Below are 23429 nucleotides of genomic sequence, written 5' to 3' on the forward strand. Positions count from 1 at the left end.
TCCTCTTTCCATTTTTCTTCCTCTAGACTCTGCACTCAAAGCATTTCCCGATGTCTCACCGGAGCTTTTCCGTCGCATTTCCTCGCTAAGGATAGCACCGACAACATCATCAAACTTTAAAGTACTAGATCCAGAAACGGAGTTACTAATGGCCATTACCAAACCATTCCAACTTTCTGCTAATGAGCACAAGAATAACAGAGCTCTAACTTCATCATTAAAGTTTACCCCTACATAACTTAATTGACTTGTGACTGTATTAAAATCATTTAAATGGTTTGCAACAGATCCACCTTCCGACATATTCATATTAAATAACCGTTTCATAAGAAATACCTTGTTTGAGGCCGAGGGTTTTTCATATAGTTTCGACAACATCTGCATCAAACCCTCTGTCGTGGTTTCCTTAGAAATGTTGAAGGCGACTGACGCAGCAAGGCACAACCGTATTGTTTCGAGTGCCTTTCTATCGAGGAGGTTCCATTCTTCGTTTTTCATACCCGTCGGCATCTTTGTTTTTCCGCCCAATGGTAGGTATAGATCTTTCTGATACAGATAATCTTCCGTCTGCATCTTCCACAGCGAGAAGTTTTGGCCGTTAAATTTCTCGACCCTAAACTTACCATCTTCCGCCATTGCTCCCACTCGAACCAGGAACCCTTCTTTCCTACGAGTTTATCAGCCAAATAGACCTTCGGCTCTGATACTAGTTGTTAGAAAATTATATATTACGGAGCAATGAAACACATAAAATATTGCAGAAATATAAACACAGAGAATGCATAAAACAAGAGAGAAACAGATATACGTGGTTCACCCAGTTTGGGCTACGTCCACCCCGAACAGCCAGTCCTTCCTTTCTATTATCCAGCAAAATGAAGAGACACAACCTACATCAAATCCGCTATAATATCCTCTATTTTCTCTCACAGTCTCACCTCTCTGTTTCTCGCTCACAGAATACACATCTATTTCACAGCCTCAAATACAATACCCTCATACAAAGAGAGGGGTTGCCTTCTAGGGCAAAAAACCCTAAACTAAACATAAGTTCTACCGTCAGATCATCTGCCTAATGAACGGCCCAGATTGACTAGAAATTACTATACTTTTACAAGGCAATTTTACATTTGTTTTTAGCTTCGGGGGCGAACCCCCGGACCCCCCAGCCGGGGGGGATCGGCCCCCCTGGACCCCCGCAGGGGGGACAAGTCCCCCCCGCGTGTGAGGGGTGTACAAGGCTTCCTGGGGTATACATCCGGCTGAAACAAAGACCTTTGAACAATCATGCTCCACACACAACAAAACAATCACAGCCTTTATATAACCCACCAAACTCGTATGCAGCAGTCGAATCAAGAAATCAATGCACTATAATGAGTTTTAAATACAATGCCACACAGGGGCAGCAACAACTACAAACTTGCTTGGATCCTTCAAATACTCCTTCACTTTCAAAGCCGAAATGATGGCTTTCAAAACTTCAACAATTATAACACCATGTCATGGACAGGACTTGAATGCTCACATATAAATACTTTGACTAGGATACGAACAAATATTCTCTGATCTTGCCTCTTTCTTCAAAGAAAACAATGGTCCACTATAGGAAACCCAACCTGGATAACTAAGAGAAAACCACAAAGAGTCTTGAGTTTGTATGGTTTGGTCCACTGTAGTATTTTAACAAATAGTTTGTGTATCAAATGCTCAAATCAACACAGGGTTTGAACTTCCAAATCACCAAGACAACAAATAGGGACAACGTTCCAATGGACCATCTAGCACAGCTCTTGAAGACTTTGAACACATTCTACACATTTTTATTTATTTATTACAGATGATCAAATATCTCATTAACTCACAAACGGAATTTACAATACACGGAGATAAAGGAACCTGGAATTATCTTCAGCAAGGAGGCTCTGATATATCATCCATACAAATAAGATATTCCAGCAAGGCACTCTTCAAAAGCATAGGCTCCAAATATTTGCGTACTCATCTTCCTTTTTCCATAGTGAATGTATAGTGTTTTCTTGACAAGCAGCTACAGCAGTGAGTCTCAAATCGGATACAACCCAGGACATTAAATAACTCAAATCAAATGCCATATTGATCTATTCCCACCATTGTGAATCTTATAATGTGGATCCCATTAATCCTTATCCTATGACGTGCATCCAATCAAATTTTCATTGAAAATTCATAGAAACATTCTTCATATTTGACATATCAAATTCAAACATTCATAAAAACAATTGTCATATTTGACAATTTCAAATTCAAAGTGAAGTGCCCTTTATATTTTCGTTTTTTTTTTTTTACCTGCGTACCTTTGCACCATTCATTTACATGTATATCGCTGCAATACCCCTGCAGGGGCTCTGCCCCCTCTTGCTCTTAAATAGACTAAACATTCTCAAAAAAGTCACTCTGTGTGAACACCAAGCTAGCTGTTCTTGACAGTTTTCTACATTTGAGTTACCAAGAACCCATGTCAATTACCAAGAACCCATGTTAGCCTTTTGTACAATTTCTCTTTTTCGCATTCAACTTAACAGTAGTTTAGGTGTCTCCAAGTAGTAGGTGATAACTCACGAGCATGCAGGATCTTCGTGCATAATACGGTACAAACACCCAGCTAGGCATTCAAAAATTTATAGCGCATTCAACAAAGGTATATACAGCACTCCAACAGAGGTATGTTTTTTTTTTGTCAAAAATCTCTTACAATTGCAAACCAGAAATCCCTTGCAATGTGTCTTAGTGCAAAAACTTACATAACTCGATGCAAATGATAGGTTTGCATCTCTTCTCCTTGCTACCGGTGCGACCTCTTTTACCAGATTGGTCAGCTCTCAGAGTGTAGCATCAACACAGGACTTTACCAATACACGACCGTTGGAAGACTCGTACCCCACAGCCAGCACCATTAACCACTTTGCATCAGAGGTTCATTCGATGGAGGAAGACGCAATTCATGTGACAGAGACAGCGTTAACTTCCAGGTCAACTAACAGAGAGCATCATCGACGTTCTCATGCGGGTGTACACCATATGCAACAAGTATGAAAAGCATGACATTGACAAACAGAAGGAGAATCAGATCTCCAGAAACAATGCCTTCGTCAAGGTTTATACCAATGCCGAGTTTGACATTGAGGCCACTAAGCAAAGTCAATGATGTCGCGAACTAATTTCACCTACTAGCTACCAATTTCCATTGTTGAAGCAGGAAATTTGACTCTCATGCTATTCCAATTTCAAGAAGTGGAGGCCAGAGTGGACCGAGCAGCAAAGAGGCACTCAGATATCAAGATAGTAAAAAATACCACTAAATTTCCGGCAATTCCAGCTAGACCACCGAGAAGAACCGTTAGAGGGCGAACTGGTCTATGCGCGGAAGATGGTAGAAGATGATTATCGCAAAGATCCCAGAGAACACAGAGAGGACAATTATGCCCAACCCAAGGAGCGTAGAGGGCGCAGACAATGATTATGGTAGACCTTGAGCAGTAGATTATACCATTGTCAGGACAACGGATTATATGAATCAAGATGATATGAGTTACAAAGGCAGAGATACTAAAAATAGGACCTGCTCATAAATACCATAAGACAAATGGTTCAAAGAAATTATGTATGGCAGGAGTACGCCTGCTCTAATACCATGTTAAACACACGTGGGCAGCAAGAGTATCTGAGGATAAAACATGAGAGTACAATTTTTATTAACAAGTGATATACATTTATAGTACATATTGTGACTGCTGGGTTCCACATCCCAAGGTCTCTTGGACTCCTTTTGTCTATTCGGCTTCCACACTAACCCATTGAGGATTAAGTGTCCAACATTAACACTCTTTGTTGCTCAAATGATCAATGAGAAGGTTGTGAAGCAAATATAGGGGGAATGATTAAATAGATGGGAAATGAGGTTTATGGCAGTTTTAGGATTTTTTGTAGGTTTATTTTTTCCTTTTTCTAGGGTTGGGGCTATAATGGTACAAAATTGGTCAAACTATCCAGTTTGATCGGTTTTTTCCTAAACTGGAAGTTTTGGGAAAAACTGATCAATTCTAGTTTCATGGGTGGGTTTTGACTGGAAATTCTCAAAGCAGTACTAGAACTAGTTGCTTCTAGTTTGGATTGTCCATTTTCAAATTTCAGCAACATCAAGCTGAACATGGATCTAAAGATGTTAACTACAAGTTGATGATAAAATGGTTGACATTATCTTTTGCTATTCTTGTGTCCCCACCAAAAAAAAAGAAAAATAAAATATCATACCCACTGTTCTGGTTTTTTGGGGAGTAAGTAAATGTCCCTTTGTGCAATGGCTTTCATTGGGGATGAAGGGACTTGCTGGCCATACTTGACACATTCTTGGAAAATTTCAGGGATGTTCTTGTATATAATTTCTCTTATATAGGGTAGATCTTGTATATAATTGTGCTTATCAAAATTCTTTTGCTGCATGCGGAGGAATCTGTACATGTTGTGCAAATTTCTGACTTAAAGCATATGATTGTTATCCTAGTTTAGTCTGTTGCTTCTCACAAATAGTTTGTATTGCCTTGTGAAAATCCTTTTGCTTTTTGAATGAACTTGTGCCTCCTGTTTGCAAATCTATGAGTCAAAGATGATCATTCTATCATATTTTAGTATGCTATTCCTTGCAATTAGTTTATAGTGCTTGTCATAATATATGCAAAGCATCCTTATTTTCCACAAGCTAAGCATCCCTATTTTCCTTATTTTATTAGCTTGCTTCTTAGTGACTGAAGAGACTTTTTTATAACAACATCACTATCAATATCCTCTATCCTTTTGGAGCATACCTGTATTTACCATTTAGCCACCTATTCATGAATTTGTTTGAGTTGAGTCTCACAGCAGTTCAAAATCCGATCAAAAAATCATTAAGGAAATAACCTATAAGATGTATAGAAAAGAAGCTTGTAATTGTTTTTTCATTCCCTAAGGAGACTTTGTTGTTCCCTTTTTAAAGTTGAATTTTTGCTTGGATAGTGAAACCATCATAGCTGAGAGTTGCCACTTGCCAGCATATCCAAAGAGGTTTTCAATACCTTTGCAGATCAAATGGGGCATGTCTATATCACCATATATAAAATTCTATAAAATTTATAGAATTTTATATATGGTGATCTAGACATGCCCCATTTGATCTGCAAAGGTATTGAAAACCTCTTTGCATATTGCATAAAGACAAGAAATTACAAATGGTTGAAACAATTGATACTAGATGGAAGTTAAAACACAGGGAAACTAGAAGCAGACCATAACCAGGACGAGAAAGTGAGAATATTTTTCATATGACTAACTAGACTAACCGACACAACATATGTAATATCAAAGCTAAGAAAATTCTATTTTAATCATTCAACAGAATTTGATGGTCCTCTAACCCACATGCCCCATGGTCAGTAAACCACACTTCAATCAATAGTTAGGTTTAATGTTTTGAATTTTCAACAAATGAGCTTCCGTCAATGTTGTGGGCCTTGTGATTGAGGCTACATTTGTTACCTATGCAAGGTAGCAAACCAATTTCAAATGCATTTACACAGACTTAATCAAAGAACTTCATTGTAAGAGTTTCTCATTGGGATACATTTTGCAATCATTGGCATGATTTGGTGTCTTCAAAACTTGTTCTTGTGTGCATGTGTATTATGTTTTTAAAAAATTGTCAGTTCTCTATTAGTAGTATTTTCTTCTCATATATGTAATAAAATGGTACCACAAAGTATTCCATATATATCGATAATTATGTTGGTATATGAACATCTTTCTGCAACTACATTCCTATTGGGTTTGAATGAAAATTGCATGCGGTAGCCACCACAAAGTGGCTTGCCTCGTGATATCCAAATGAAAAGTAATTGATATTAATGATTGTGCATGTGTTGATTTTATGGAAATATATAATTGTTCTAGTTTTTAAATGGGATCCAACCAAGGGTCTATTAAACATTTTGTTTTCAACTCTCAAAAGTTCCATTTTGTTTGGATTTTATGTCATTGTTAGGATTATGTTTTTTCATGCTGACAACCTATGTCTTTAGGACATAACATTTTTTACCCTTAACCATATTAAATTGGTATTTTTTGTGTCAATTTGTATAATTTTAACAAATACAGTTTACTATGTGTAGATTTTAGATAATTTTTTGTAAAGTTTTGCAATAATTATTCATACTCATGATTCTATATTAGAAAAAAATGCAATTTTGATATCAGGTGAAAAGTGAGGAGGGTTGTATAAAAACCCTGGCTTTTGAAATTAAAACTTCTTGTAATGGCTTTGTGTTGGGTCTTGTAACAACTACATGTTTCCTAAAAGGTGAGTTGTTGTGTCTATTCTGATTGTTGATAAATCCAAAAAAAAATTGTATAATTCATTTACTTGTGGTTAGTATTCTTGGAACAATGACAAGGGGTGGATTTAAAAATGTTTTGGTTATTGGAGCAGATGCTCTTTCTAGATATGTTGATTGGACAGATCAGAGCTCCTGCGTTCTTTTTGGGGATGGAGCTGGTGTTTTGCCGTTACAGGTAGACATCCCTTTTTATCCTTGCAAATTAAATTACCTTTACAAAAGTCTCACTGCTTTGACTACTGTAGCTCCCATATTTATTAATCCCTTTCTGTTGTTAAACATGATTTTATACTTTTCTATTTATATGTAAACTAAAAACTTCTTAAGTATTTGACATATCGTTTCAAATGTTAGTATTTTTACCTTGTTGCTACTATAATCTTACACACTGGAATACATAATTAGATGCTATATTGATTAACTCATTGTGGTTGTCACAATAACTGTTAGGGCTGATGTTGGCATTATGACACAGGTGTTGTCCTTGATGGCAACTCACTCAAAAGACAAATCACAATTCAGCATGTTAAACAACACAGAATTCAGAACAGACTTCACAGAATAGAGGTATACGTAGGCTCATCTTGACAAAGTAGCGTATACTCATGAGTTAACAAACCAAAAGTAGCATATATCGTTCACACGCACTTTAGCACATATCATATAGCGTAGAGCATATAGTGTATAGCATATAGTCTATAGCGCGTACAGATTGGAAAACTAAGTTTTTGGTCTGTGGTATTTGATTCATGGTATTAAGACTATAAAAGGAGGAGAAGATCATTAGGCTATGTGTGGCAAGCTTTGCATTTTTCATGAAGTATAAGGTCTAGTACGCAAGTTATTGGGTTATGGTGCATAGCTGGATCTGAACCAAGGATGAACCTTAGCGCTTGATGAAGGATAATATCTAATGATCTTAAGGCTTGAAGTGAATTATTTTTATGGTTGATCATTTGTCTGAATAACTGGCGCATGTTGTAGTCTGTAAATATACTGGTCTGGGTATGACTGATGTTGGAATTATTGCAATATTTAAATCTTCATTTACATATCTGTACATAGGTTCACGTTAGACAAGGCGCATATACACACTGTTTCTGCATATCAAAACAGCATATACATCATTTTGATTTGCATATCTGTATGCAGATGTGTACGCGGGTTTGCCTTGAGGAAAGCACATATGCACGCAGGCTTGCACATGGAAGTAGCGTATATCTTATAAAATATGTTTTAGCTACATCTGTTTGTTGTTGCAGTGTTCAGGGTTCTGGCTAGGGTTGTGGTTACTGGATTTAGGGAACAACAAGCTAAGGAACATCACGCCGAAGGAACAACAAGCGAAGGAACAAAAATCCAAGGGAACAGCAAGCTAGGGAACAACAAGCTAAGGAACAATAAGCTAAGGAATAGCAAGCGAAGGAACAACACTCTGAGGGAACAGCAAGCTAGGGAACAACAAGCTAAGGAATATCATGCCGAGGGAACAACAAGCTAAGGAATAGCACGCCGAGGGAACAACAAGCTAAGGAACAACACGCCGAGGAAACAACAAGCTAAGTAACAACATGTCGAGGGAACAACAAGCTAAGGAACAACACACCGAGGGAACAGTAAGCTAAGGAACAACAAGCGAAGGAATAGCACTCCGAGGGAACAACAAGCTAAGGAACAACACGCCGAGGGAACAACAAGCTAAGGAACAGCAAGTGAAGGAACAACACACTGAGGGAACAACAAGGTGAAGGAATAATAGGTGAAGGAACTGTTAGTGTCGGTCTTGAAAGCCCTCCTTCAGTGATCAAAGCTCTTTGCATTTGCATTAGTAGGTGTCTCATCAGTGTCAAAGTTTGCATCCCGTTAGGCATGCCATAACCCTGATGGAGGAGCTGGTCTATTTATACCCCTCTTGGCTTTGCTGGATCAGGTCATATCATGTCATTTAGTTTTTCAAGCTTGTCTTGTTTGGTCTTAAGGTCAAAGATCCTAGGTCTACGGTTTTGGTCATTTGTCTTAGCAAGGTCAGGTCTTTGAAAGTCCTTGAGTGCCCAGCAAGCCAGAGGGAGGATTGTAAACATGTTTCTTTGATATTCTCATCATGTACAGTTCATTTTTAAACTTGGATTTAAAAACTCTGTTTTTAAAGCCAAAGTCATGATAAATTTTTGTAAAAAGAATAAATTTCCAAAAAGTCTTCAAAAAGGCAGCAATAACCCTGGTCCCCTTGCCACAGTCCTTCAGATGATCTACTTGCAAAAAGAATCGAGTCAAAGCACTCAAAGAGTCAAATTCAGGATAAAGGAAACCAAAAAATCAGTGTTTTAAAAAAGTGTAAAAATAAACTTTATAAAGTGGGTTTATAGATGAAATCTTTTCAAATGGAGTCTATAAAGGTTCAACTTCCCTCCTTTTACCCTCATTATGCATCTCAATGCTTGGAAGAGAGTTTTGAGAGAGTGATAGGCGAAAGGAGCAAAATCGCAGTGATTTCGGGCAGCAAGGTGGTGCGCGACCCGTGCAGGTACTACGGGCGCGAAGGTGCGACCCGTTGGGAGGCCTGCGCGACCCGTTGAGCTGTTTGCCTCCAAACTTCAAACAGATTTCTCCATCTCCCTTCAACTCATCTCAATCGGTCGAGGTAGGCTCTTTATGCATGGTTTTTGAGATTGGTGATGGATGTAAGTCTTCATGCTATGATTTTAACCTCAAAACTTGCAAATGAATGGATTTATATGGCTGCAATGTTCATGCCCAAATTGTGTTAGGGTTTATGATGTTTCAAGTTGTTTTTTCCCTTCGGTTGATTTCCTTTCCCTTTACTTCTGCCCACACTCATATGTACATTTCCTTTTCCCATGATTATTTTATAAATGACATACAAATCCCCTTCCCATCCCTAAATCATTAAAACTAAAAACCCTACCCCTCTCCCAAAGTATCAAAACAAAACAAAGTAAAAACCCTAATTCCCCTCTACCATATGCACATGAAAGATAAAAAAAATGTTGGTAAAATGTCAACATGTTTGGTATATGGTTTCCCTTTTGTTTTTTCCCTATTAAACATGTATGCATATGTGCCCATGTTCACTTGTATGCATGTTTTTTCCCATATGTAATACTCTTTGCAAATGATTTCCCTATCACAAATATGTGTTCCTTTATGAATATGATTTGCAAAATTTCCTTAAAATTTCCCTGTTATCTTTATATATTCCCATTCCTTGTTAAAAAGTTCCCTCCCCTAACATTTCCCTCATGTTTGGTTCCCCTTGAAACAACATAGATTTCAACACTTTTTGCAGGCAGAGACAACAGTTCAGTTTGTCCACTTTGCTCCAAAACCATGTCAGAAATCGAAACTTATGAGCAAAGTGATGACCATTCATCATCTACAGAGGTTGAGGAACAGAGGAGGCCTCGTAGAGGGGGTAAGGGAGGACATCATAAGCGGGAGGAGCCTACTTCTTTGGCAGAATTACAGGCCTGTCCTTTGGCAGTGAATTGCTTCGAGTACATGTCTTGCTATCAGTTTTGTGAGAGGATCTCTCAGATTCAGCATCATAGAGAGTTGGCCCGCTTGTTTGTCTTACACCTCCATGATGGACATGTCACTCTTGCAGGGGTGAACTTCACATTGACACCTGAGGTGATCTCACAGGCTACAGGGATACCAAATGTGGGTGAGGTGTGGCCTAAGCGCAGGTTGCTTGATTTTGTTCATTTTGAGCCCTATGTCCGGCCATCATTTGTGAGACTTTTGACGGGTGTTTTCCCATTCAGATTTCTTCGGAGCGAGTATGCTCCCCTCATGAGGCTTATTATGCATTATTTTACCTGTGAGGGCAGATTTTCACAGGTGTATTCATATCACATTCGCCTTTTGATGCATTTCACCCGAGTGAGGATGATGAACCTCCCGGTCTTCTTGTTTCATAACATTCAGAGGATGGTGCCCATGTTGCAGAGGAAGACCCCGGCTCAGCAGTACAGGAGCCTTTGCCATTATGGTTTGATTCAGCTCATAGTCTCACATCAGTTGACTCAGCAGGGCATCTCATGGGAGGAGTTCATCTCCCGTGAGTTTTTCACAGTGCCACCTCAGCCACATCAGGAGGCCATTCATGAGGAGGGAGGACCATCTCAGCAGCCTGATGCTCCCATCACCCGACATGTCAGCTCCACTCCTCTGGTCACTTATCAGAAAGGCCCAAGGGCCTTATTTGCAGCAGCTAGGCGAGTACTATCTCCACAGCAGGTGGAAGGGGTCTCGCCTTCATCTTCAGCTCAGCGAGTGTTATCTCCACATCAGGTGGAAGGGGCCTCGCTTTCTTCACCAGCACAGGTACTGCAGAGGGGCAAAGAGCCCATGATTCATGAGGATCCGGTGATTGATCTCGAGGCCAGTTCTCCTAGCCAAGAGGCAAAGGAGATCATTCAACATCTCAGGGCAGAGAATGATGTCTTGCAGAGGATACTTGAGGGTGCCCAATGGACCATCACCTACCTGGAGCAGCGGAACAAACAGCTAGAGGAGAAAGTTCTTGATGAGCTATGGGGGATTCGTAGTGACCGAGTCCTAAACCGAAGGAGGCCCGGTGATCCTTTGCCTGTTGACCGTGAGTCTATGCTTATCCAGGTCAATGCACATTTAGAGAGGCTATTGGCTAAGGCCAACCAAGAGAAGAAGCTGCTGAGAAACATGAAAAATCACTATTGGGCAAGGATGCATGTCTGCAAGGCTAAAATGAAAGTTTTTCAAAGGAGGTTGACCGAGGCACTAAAACGGAGAAGAAGGCCAAATCCACTCCGTATCTTGGCTGAGGCATCCCTCAAAGACCATGACACTCACTAGCATCAGCTACAACACAAATCCCAAATTTTTTTGAGAATTTTGGGTAATTTTGATATTTTTGGGAAATTTACAGGTTTTGGCTTCTCAACGGGTCTCACCCCCGGTGAGACCCTTTGTCATCGTAGCTCCGTTTTGCAAAAACTCAACATTTCTAGATTTTTCATGCAAAGTTACACATGCCTATGGATGGACTTGAGTTTTTATGGAGTTTTGGGCCTCCAAAAGGTCAAAATACAGGCAAAATTTGACTTTCTGCCCCTTTTTTGAGTTGCAGAAGCAGTCTTGGGAGAATTGACTTTTGACTGGGCAAATGACCTCCAAATCCAAAAATTCTAGTTGGGTTGGAAAGTAGACTCAGAGACCTTTCCAACGAGCTATCCTGCACCTCATTCTGACACCGGGAAGGCCTCCAAACAGAGCTCCAAAGTGCGCGACCCGTTGAGGAAATTGTGCCAGATTTGACCAGTTCAGCCCAGAAATTGCAGTTTTGACCTTTTTCGACTTTCTGAGGTTAATGATGATCTTGATGGATGTAATTGTGACACTTTTTGGATACTTTTACTCTTTTTTAACATTTCTAGAAGATTCTTGCATGTAAAGGGTAAAAATTGAATGTATGAACTGGTTTCCAAGTTTATAGAGGCAAGTTGTTTTGACTGCCTATTAGTGGTTCAAACAGCTCCTAGGATAGTGAGCTCGACCCATGGAGGCAGGGAAAGAGGTTAGATCATCTATATTATGTACTTTCTTGCTCATTTTCATGGTTGGACTCTTGAGGGAGAAGCTATCATTGTATTATTTCACTGTATCTCTGCAATTTTTGGCTAAGGAAGACCAGGGTTTTGCAGTCATCTTTGGGATTCTTGTGGACTCATGTGTTGATGGTGTGTTTCTCCATGTTATTGTAAGCTTTGTTATGTGATTCATTTCCTTTCTATACTGCTGCATATTAAACAAATGAAGTGTTAAAGTAAGAATTCATGCTTGCCATGCTCTACTTTTAAATTTGTTTAATTTCTATGTTTTCTACTGTCTAAAGAGAATTCAAATTCATTGTTTTCTCTCTTTAGCCTTCTTATCTTTCTTCCTAATCATCCACTTCAGCTAAAGACATCAATACAGGCTCCTACCTCGCCCCAAAGACCCCCCTGCAGAAACTGTGTCCAATCCCCGCACCCTAAATTGCAGCTCCTCAATTTGCCACCAAAAACCCCAAAAACCCCCAAATCAACCTTCAAATCAGTTTACTAGCCTAATATCAGTGTTGCCTTGTTTGGTCATCTCATCCTATTGAAATATCTACCGAGATTGACCGGAGAGAGCCTTCTCCTGCCCCGTAGGGCTAGCTACGAGGCTGAATGGTTTGATGTAGCTTTGAGGTTTGCCTTTCTCAGCCTGAGGTGAAATTTCAAGTGCTAACAGGAACAACAAGGCTAAGGAACAACACGACTAGGGAACAGCAAGGGTAAGGAACAACAAGCTGAAGGAACAACAAGTGAAGGAACAACACGACGAGGGAACAACAAGAAGAAGGAACAGTAAAGCGAAGGAACAACAGAAGAAGGACTGAATGGTGTTATTTATGGATCCAGTTTGAAAATTTATGAAACGTGGTCCCTGAAGAAAAGAGAAGGTAGTAGCCTTCTGCAAGTAGAAGCCTACGTACCGGTATAAGGCTGCACCAGTACAAAAATCGTAAACAGAATTCTCTTAATATTAAAGGAAGACAGAGACAATTGCAGCAGGTGGTTTTCACCCACATTGAGTTTCCACCTTATATCTTGGTGTTTATGTGTGTGTCATGCTTTATTCTACTCTTACTGCATTGTCTAAAGTAGCGTATACAAATCAGTTTTGAAAATTAAATTATTGATCTGATAATACTAATTCACCCCCCCTCTCACTATTATTTCCAACAATTGGATTCAGAGCAGATCCTTCAGAAAAAGCTTGATCGCATGAAGGAAGATCCATCATCATGAGTAATCAAGAAAGCGGGGGATCCATTAGACCGCCAATATTTGATGGGAGCAACTTTGTTTATTGGAAGATAAGAACCACAACCTATCTTCAATCACTTGGAACAGATGTATGGGAAATCGTGGAAGGAGGATACACAGTTCCATCAACAATTCCTACAGATACGGCAGGTAAAAAGCAATATGAAACCAATGCCAAGGTTGTCAATACATTATTAGCAATTCTGTCACAATCAGAATTTTTCAAGGTTATGCAACTCAGATCAGCCAAAGAAATATGGGAAAGAATCATTCTAAGCTATGAAGGAGACTCTCAGGTAAAACGTGCTAAACTGCAAACTCTCATAATTCAATTTGAAACTCTCAAGATGCAAAATGATGAAAGTATAGCTAGTTACTTATTACGTGTAGATGAGGTTTTTAATTGCATGAGAAGTCTGGGTGAAGAGATCAAGGAAGTTACCTTAGTTGAAAAAGTTTTAAGATCCTTGTCTGCTAAATTTGAATCAAAAGTATCTGCCATAGAAGAAAAACAAGATCTGCAGACTATTACTATGACACAACTTCATGGAATCTTAACTGCTTTTGAAATGAGAAAGGGAGGCCCATCAGATATGAGAGAAGCCACATTTAAAACTTCAGCAAAAGGAAAAGAAGAACTCAATGAATCAGGACATATTTCAGAAGAAGAAGAGGAAGCAAACTTTGTCAAGAAGCTTCAACGAGGATTCGAAAGATTCAAAGGTAAATTACCTTTCAAATGTTTTGCCTATGGTAGAATCGGTCATTATGCTGCCAAATGTCCTCATAAAGATAAATATGATAAAGGAAAAGAATCTACAAAATGGAATAGAAAACAAAGTGTAAGTAAAAGGAGCTACTACACTAATGAAGATAGCGATGGTTTATCAAATGGTGATGAAGATGAAAATAGTAATAACTATAGACTTCTTATGGCTTATGAAGATGATGATTTTTTGGATGCCTTAAATGAAGATGATATTTATGAAGAAATTTCTAAACTCAAAATATTTTTAGAAGAAAAGAATATGATAATAGATACTTTGACATACCAACTTTCTAAAAGAGAAAAAGACAATGAAAAGCTAGAACGTGAAATTGTGGGTCTAAGAAAGGATCTTGAGAAAAAAAAAGCTTTCAATCTTAGATTTGTTAAGGGATCAGAAACCTTAAATGAAATTATCAAAGTACAACGATCTCCTCTGATAAAGATAGGTCTTGGGTATACTGAAGAAACATCTCAATCACAGAAACCGTCGACCTCCACTAAAAGCTATCTTGATGCAGCAAAGAGTAGTGAACAGTTTGACAATCGTCAGCAAAGGCATGAAACAGATCACCAGGTGAATCAAGACCAATTTACTTCAAGGATGAACAGAAACTACAATCAACCTCAAGTAAATCATACTCAATTTGCTTCAAAGATAAATATCAATAGAAACTACAATCAACAGGTTAGCAGATTCGATAATCGCAGGAACTTCTTTAATGGTCAATGTTTCTCATGTCTTAATTTTGGACACAAAGCTGCTCAATGTGTTGCTTACAAAACTATCATGACTAGAGAAGCACGAAATCGAAGGATTGTGACAGGGATCAAGAAAAGTTCCTATAATAATTTTTCTCTTCTTGAAAATGAAATAGAATGCTCAATCTTTAACAACTTTGGCCATGAAGAATCTGAATGCAGGAGTAAATTTTGTCAAGTAGCTCAAAGGGAGAAAACTCCATTAAATCGCAAAATATGGAAAAATAAAGAACCACAAACAGAAAGATGTGGTATAGCCTTATATGCAGAAGGACAAGAAAACTAGTGTTACATTGACAGTGGATGTTCAAAACACATGACATGTAACAAAGAAAAACTGCACTTGTATAATGCATTAGAAAAGGAAAAGAGTGTCTCATTTGGAAACAACACTCCTACTTTCATAAAAGGTAAAGGCTCTGTTTTCTTGAAAGAAAAAGTTAAAGCTGGGAATGTTATGTATGTTGATGGCTTAAAGCATAACTTGTTGAGTGTAAGTCAAATGTGTGATCAAGGAAATGAAGTGGTATTTCGATCAAATGGATGTGTTGTTCGTGAGCTTGACACAGGAGAAACCATGATCAAAGGGACAAGAACTCCAAACAACCTATACATTCTAAAGGGAGGACAACAACAATGCTATCTAAGCAAAAATGATGAAAATTGGCTATGGCACAGAAGATTGGGACATATAAGCTTTTCTCAAATAAGAAAAGCATGTGGATTCTAGGTTGTTCGTGATCTTCCAAATATCAACATTCCTGAAAATACTATATGCAAATCATGTCAATTCGGTAAGAAAACTAGATCTCACTTCATCGAAAAGGAAGGGTTAGCCAGTCAGCCTCTTGAACTTGTTCACACTGATTTATGTGGTCCATCAAGGAAAAAGTCACCTCGTGGAGAAGAATACTTTATATTTTTCATTGATGATTTTTCCAGAATGTGTTGGATAGGGCTTCTAAAACATAAAGATGAAGCATTTGAAAAATTCAAAGCCTTCAAAGCTTTGGTTGAAAATGAATCAAATCGCAAAATCAAATGCCGCCGATATGATCGAGGAGGGGAATTTACCTCAGATGAATTCTTTGACTTTTGTGAACAACATGGAATAAAAAAGGCAATTCTCCACCACAAGGACTCCTCAACAAAATGGAGTGGTAGAAAGGATGAACAGAATTGTTCAACAAATGGCTCGTGCTATGCTAGATAAATCTGGAACTCCCGCAACCTTCTGGGATGAAGCTTCATTCACCGCCGTTACTATTCTCAATCAAGCAAATATTCGAGTAAACAACACTCAAACTCCACATGAACTTTGGTATGGTAAGACTCCCACTGTAAAATACTTCAAGGTTTTTGGAAGCAAATGTTACATCAAAAGGACTGACGAAAAACTTGGTAAGTTTGAACCCAGAGAAGATGAAGGTATTCTTCTTGGCTATTCTTCCCAAAGTAAAGGATATAAATGTTACAACAAAAGACTTGGGAAAATTATTGAAAGTATTGACGTTGTGGTTGATGAAGCATGCAAAAATCCAAAACAGATAAAAACTGAAGGTTATGACAATGAATAAGATGAGGATCCTTTTCCCACTTCCGTTCACACTGATTCTGAAGAAGAAACCAATGAAGCACCGGAAGAAGAAATAACAATAGAAGAAAAGACTTCGTCCAGGTATGTTAAAAAAAATCATCCAGAAACTCAAATATTATGGGAAAAAGGGGCAGGTGTGCAGACTAGAAAAACCATTGTCGAAGCTTCAAGCTATCTAGCATTACTATCTTCCACTGAACCTCAAAATGTAAATGAAGCGTGCAGAGATGAATTTTTGGTCAAGGCCATGAATGAAGAACTTGAGCAAATTGAAAAGAATAATACTTGGGAATTAGTTCCTAGACCTCCTAATAAGAATATCATAGGAACTAAATGGATATTCAAAAACAAGCTGAACGAGAATGGAGAAGTTATTAGAAACAAGGCCAGACTTGTTTGTAAAGGATATGCTCAACAAGAAGGTATATATTTTGAAGAAACATTTGCACCTGTTGCTAGACTTGAAGCCATAAGAATGTTTCTTGCTCTTTCTAGTTTTCAGAAGTTCAAAGTATACCAAATGGATGTAAAATTTGCCTTTCTTAATGGATACTTCGAAGAAGAAGTCTATATTGAACAACCAAAATGATTCATTCTTGGAATGATGCAAAACTTGTATGCAAACTCAAAAAAGCTCTCTATGGTCTAAAGCAGGCTCCAAGGGCATGGTATTATTGTCTTGACAAATATCTCCACCAACAGGGTTTTTCAAAGGGGTTAGCAGATAGCAATTTATATACAAAGATGGACACCGATAAATTGCTAATAATTGTTGTGTACGTTGATGATATCATTTTTGGTAGCAATGAAGAATCCATGAGTCAGAATTTTTCTTCAGTAATGCAGCAATATTTTGAAATGTCCTTGCTTGGTGAGCTTAACTATTTTCTTGGTCTACAAGTTCAACAAAATAAAGATGGTATTTTTCTCTCACAAACCAAATATCTCAAACAGATCCTGGAAAAGTATGACATGGAAGATTCTAAACCTGCATGTACTCCAATGGTAATAGGATGTAGTGTTAGCTCAAATGATGAATCAGCAGCAGTACATCAACCTACTTACAGATCCATGATTGGCAGTCTAATTTATCTAACAGGTACCCAACTAGACATCGTGCATGCAATAGGAATAATTGGAAGATTCCAAGCAAATCCAAAGGAATCACACCTTTAAGCAGCCAAAAGAATTTTCAAATATCTTCAAGGAACACAGAACTTTTGCTTATGGCATCCTAGAGATACAGATCTTACACTTCATGCATATACAGATGCAGATTGAGCAAGAAGTGTTGATGACAAAAAAAGCACTAGTGGCGGTGCATTCTATATGGGTTCCAGGTTGGTGTCTTGGTTCAACAAGAAACAAAGCTCAATTGCATTATCTACAGTTGAAGCAGAATACGTGATTGATGCATCTTGCTACACACAACTACTTTGGATGATGCAAACCTTGCAAGAAATTCAGATCACTTGTACTTCACCCATCTCCATTCTATGTGATAATACAAGTGCCATCAGTATTTCAAAGAATCCAGTCATGCACTCTAAGACCAAGCACAGACCCATCAAATATCATTTTCTACGTGAACAAGTGCTTGAACAAAAGGTCAAACTGGAGTGTGTTCCCTCCAAAGAACAGGTTGCTGATATATTCACCAAACCACTGCCCAGAGAGGCATTTGAATATCTCAGATAGAAGTTGGGAGTAGTTGTTGCATCATCCTGCTGTTAAAATCCATTTTTTTTAGAAAAGGTGGTTATACGCGAGTTTCTGTGGGTACAATTGTGCATGAGTTTGTTTGAGGAGAAGATGGGGGCCATACTCAGGAGAAAAGGGGTCTGATATGGTTCAGTACATTATCTTCTCTGCTCGTTGATGGTTAAAATCTGTTGATTACATGTGGAAATATGTTGGCTCTCATAATTTGTTGACACCTTGATGAATATCTAGTTGATGATGATGCTTTGATAACTCTTCTAATATATGAAATGATCAGCTCTGTCAATGAACAACTAACACAAGTTCAGGGGGAGCATATGTTTGCATTGTTGGCATTATCTCAGAAGATCTTGGTACATATTCACATGGTTGCTGGTCTGGATGCTGATTGACAGATGTTGTTGATGACTATCACAGTCTTGTTTAGAAATTTGGTCTCTGTTATAAATGTCATAGACATATAAAGACCCATGATGTAATAATTTGTCTCTGTAGTCTTTTTGATACGTCCCTGATGTAATTTGTAACCCCACTATGCCTGGGAAGGATGATGTAATAATTGATATATTTTAGTCATGTATGTCCCCACTTCTTTGGGAGGAAGAGTCAACTTCAGCATATCCCCACTTGATTGGGAGATGGATGTATGTATGAGTCTTTGGTGATAGGAGGGTCATTGATGATGTATAGAGTGATGTTATCTTTTTGAAGACCTTGCTTGTGCTCAGGGGGAGCATGGACTCGACCATAGGAGCTCAATCATCTCACTTCAGCATATCAGAGAATTCAGCATGTACTCAGGCAGAACATGACCCTTTGCCCTTGATGACAAAGGGGGAGAGTGACTTGGTGTTGCCATCAAGTCCAAAGGGGGAGATTGTTGGAATTATGACACAGGTGTTGTCCTTGATGGCAACTCACTCAAAAGACAGATCACAGTTCAGCAGGTTAAACAACATAGAATTCAGAACAGACTTCACAAAATAGAGGTATATGCAGGATCATCTTGACAAAGTAGCATATACTCGCGGGTTAAAAGACCAAAAGTAGCGTATATCGTTCACATTCACTTTAGCACATATCATATAGCTTATAGCGTATAGTGTATAGCGTATAGCGTATAGCGCGTACAGATTGGAAAACTAAGTTTTTCATCCATGGTATTTTGGTCTGTGGTTTTGATCCATGGTATTAATACTATAAAAGGAGGAGAAGATCATTAGGCTATGTGTGGCAAGCTTCACATTTCTCATGAAGTATAAGATCTAGTACGCAAGTTATTGGATTATGGTGCATGGCTGGATCTGAACCAAGGATGAACCTTAGTGCTTGATGAAGGATAAGATCTAATGATCCTAAGGCTTGAAGTGAATTATTTTTATGGTTGATCATTTGTCTGAATCACTGGCGCATGTTGTAGTCTGTAAATATAATGTTCTGGGTATGGCTGAAGTCTGGAATTATTGTAATATTTAAATCTTCATTTATAGATCTGTACACAGGTTCACGTTAGACAAGGCACGTATACATGATGTTTCTACATATCAAAACAACGTATACATCATTTTGATTTGCAGATCTGTACGCAGATCTGTACACGGGTTCGCCTTGAGGAAAGCGCATATGCACGCAGGCTTGCACATGGAAGTAGCGTATATCTTATAAAATATGTTTTAGCTACTTTTGTTTGATGTTCCAGTGTTCTGGGTTCTGGCTAGGGTTCTGATTATTGTATTTAGGGAACAGCACGCCGAAGGAACAACACTTCAAGGGAATAGCAAGCTAGGGAACAGCAAGCTAAGGAACATCACGCCAAGGGAATAGTAAGCTAAGGAACAAAAAGCTAAGGAATAGCAAGCGAAGGAACAACACTCCGAGGGAATAGCAAGCTAGGGAACAACAAGCTAAGGAACAACACGCTGAGGGAACAACAAGCTAAGGAACAAGCAGCTAAGGAACAACATGCCGAGGGAACAGCAAGCCAAGGAACAACATGCCAAGGGAACAAGAAGCTAAGGAACAGTACGCCAAGGGAACAACAAGCTAAGGAACAGCAAGTGAACGAACAACACTCTGAGGGAATAGCAATCTAGGGAATAGCAAGCTAAGGAATAACACGCCGAGGGAACAACAAGCTAAGGAACAACACTCCGAGGGAACAGCAAGCAAATGAACAGCATACCGAGGGAACAACAAGCAAATGAACAGCATACCAATGGAACAACAAGGTGAAGGAATAGTAGGCGAAGGAACAACAAGGCTAAGGAACAACACAGCTAGGGAACAACAAGCGAAGCCGAGGGAACAACAAGGGTAAGGAACAACAAGCCGAAGGAAAAGCAAGTGAAGGAACAACACGACGAGGGAACAACAAGACGAAGGAACAATAAAGCGAAGGAACAACAGCAGAAGGACTGAATGATGTTATTGATGGATCCAGTTTGAAAATTTATGAAATGTGGTCCCTGAAGAAAAGAGAAGGTAGTAGCCTTATGTAGGTAGAAGCTTGCGTACTGGTATAAGGCTGCACTAGTACAAAAATTGTAAACAGAATTCTCTTAATATTAAAAGAAGACAGAGACGATTGCAGCAGGTGGTTTTCACCCACATTGGGTTTCCACCTTATATCTTGGTGTTTATGTGTGTGTGATGCTTTATTATGCTCTTACTGCATTGTCTAAAGAATTTTTGCATATACGCTAGTTGCATTAAATAAAGTTGTGAATACACGCTAGTTCACTAAGTTAAAGTAGCGTATACAAATCAGTTTTGAAAATTAAATTATTGATTTGATAATACTGATTCACCCACCCCTCTCAGTATTATTTCCAACAGATGAAACATCAACCATTCTCAAATAATGGCTACTTGTATAGCCTGCACAACTTGCATGATGTCAAACTTATAGTTTTCAAAGCTATTTTCTAAATCTTTTTTCTTGAGCAAATTTGTCTGTTTACTTTAGGTACTGTAGAGTGCTACTTTGTGACATATGCTATGATATAATTGCCTGGATAAATAGACATAAGTGTTGTACAACATAGTCTTTTTTAAATCTAAAGAAACAGTGTTTTCAAATACAAAATTTATTAATTAAGAACATCTTTTAGACTTCTTTGCTAAGTTATGATTATATTTTGGTAGGGGATTTTGTGTACACTGATATTGTGTTGTCTCTTTGGTTTCTGTCAGGTAATAATGGTTAATAAGAAATGTGTTCTTGAGCAGTAGACACACATCTTATTCTACTATCAATAGGAAACTCCATGTTTTTCAGGCATGGCAACAAAAATGCAGAATGTCAGTGGGACAACCAAAGTTCGTGTTCGATGAATTTAATACTAGTGATGATTTTGATTCATTGTCAGATAGAGAATGTCACGAGTCAAACTCAAATAGACAGAAACAACTCAAGAATGAAGGTGAAGATATTGCTTTCTATCTAAGTCAATTTCTTTTATTTGTTGGTTGATGTCATGTTTTGAGTGCGAACTTGTGAAATTCCAAATTGTATGTTGGTTTATGTATATATATATATATATATATATATATATATATATATATGCCGTTCATGGTTTCCGGAGATCCGTGTTACATTTGCACAGAAGTTTAGATATCATTTAGATATCTAAACACCAAACAACAACATTGAGATTTTTCTTTCACTCAACCTATAACATATTGCATCTATCTTCATCAATGTTTTTCTTCCATGTGCTATCTACTTATGACACTTCCTTTGCAATATTTGGTGCATTTTCTAGTTATAGGTCATTTATAGATTATAAATGTCTTCAGAGTTCCACTTCTAATTGAGTATTCAACTGAACATATTGATTCTCTTATACATAATTATTTTTCCCTCCACCCACTTTTCATAACTTCCATAACCATTAGGTAGGGACCTCCAACTTCGATGTTGCATTGCTTGTTTAGTAAAATATTGTCGAGACTTTAATTTATGAAAGTTGTAGAATTTGCAATTTATGACGTTTCAAGGTCTAATTTTTAAAAGTATAATTCTTTAAAGGGTGCTAGCTCAATGGAAGAGCACCTGCTTTACAAGCAGGAGGTTGGTGGTTTGATTCCATCGTTCCCTAACATCCATATGGAATGACGACGATCAAGTTTTGGTGACGGAGGCTCTTTTGACCATCACCAATGAGCTTTGGTGACATTTTTCGGCCCTCACCAAAATATGAAATGGCGACGGTCAACGAATGCCACCATATATACACATCAATAGTGACGACCCTCAAAGGTCTGTAACCATAAATAATTGTTGTTGATATGAAATGGTGACGGTCATTGTCCGCCATTATATTCATTATTCGTGACAGACCTTGAATGTCACCACAACACCTATACTTCTGACAATGCGGTTTTCTGGTGACGGTCAACAAACGTCACCATATATATGCACCAATAATGACAGCCATGAAAGATCCATCACAATAAATCGTTGTTCATATGAAATGGTGACGGTCACTATCCGTCATTATAATCAATATTCGTGATGGAATTTGAATGTCACCATAACACCTATACTTTTGGTGACGCCACCTTTGGTGATGTTCAGGTTTTGGTGACAGAGGCTATGGTCCGTCACCGTTGCTCATATGAAATGGTGACGGTTGCTATCCGTCATTATAAATAATTATTGGTGACGGACTTTGAATGTCACTAAAACACCTATATTTTTAGCGACGCCACCTTTGGTGACGTTCAGTTTTTGGTGACAGAGGCTATGTTCCATCACCATTGCTCATATGAAATGGTGACGGTCTCTATCCGTCATTATAAATCATTTTTGGTGATGGACTTTGAATGTCACTACAACACCTATACCTTTGGTGACGCCACCTTTGGTGATGAAGGCTCTTTTGACTGTCACTAATGAGCTTATGGTGACATTTTTTGCCCCTCACCAATGTCATTTTTTCTTGTAGTGCAAAATGGATATTCAAGAATAAGTTGAATGAAAATGGAGAGGTTAATAGAATCAAAGAAAGAATTGTTTGTAAATGGTATGCTCAACAAGAAGGTATATAATTTGAAGAAACATGTGCACCTGTTACTGGACTTGAAGCCATAAGAATTTTTCTTGCTCTTTCAAGTTTTTGGAAATTCAAAGTGTATCAAATGGATGTAAAATCTGCATTTCTTAATGGAGATTTAGAAGAAGAAGTTTATATTGAAAAAACAGAAGGATTCATTCTAGGAAATGATGTGAAGCTTGTATGAAAGCTCAAAAAAGCTCTATATGGACTAAAACAAGCTCCAAGGGCTTGGTATTATCGTCTTGACAAATATCTACA

General features: G+C 38.3%; 1 protein-coding gene across 8 annotated transcripts in view; it reads left to right on the forward strand.

Moving 5' to 3' along the window:
- The window catches only part of LOC149173493 (uncharacterized), a 155010-nt gene that overhangs the window by 22139 nt on the left and 109442 nt on the right, over positions 1–23429 (forward strand). For 4 of the 8 annotated variants that reach the window (XM_089424623.1, XM_089424622.1, XM_089424621.1 and 1 more), the window contains exons 4-5: positions 6268–6370; positions 6500–6582. The exons of 1 other annotated variant lie outside the window; for it this stretch is intronic. In XM_089424623.1, coding sequence (XP_089280749.1) covers positions 6268–6370; positions 6500–6582 — 186 coding nt within the window. Of the gene's footprint in view, positions 1–6267; positions 6371–6499; positions 6583–21303; positions 21570–23429 lie in introns of those variants that run through there. 3 more of the 8 variants (XR_016259126.1, XR_016259125.1, XM_089424624.1) reach the window with 2 other exon arrangements.

Source organism: Pinus tabuliformis, chromosome 4_2, assembly GCF_031772625.1.
Source record: "Pinus tabuliformis cultivar Carrire ecotype Pingquan chromosome 4_2, CPIR1, whole genome shotgun sequence".
Lineage (NCBI taxonomy): Eukaryota > Viridiplantae > Streptophyta > Pinopsida > Pinales > Pinaceae > Pinus > Pinus tabuliformis.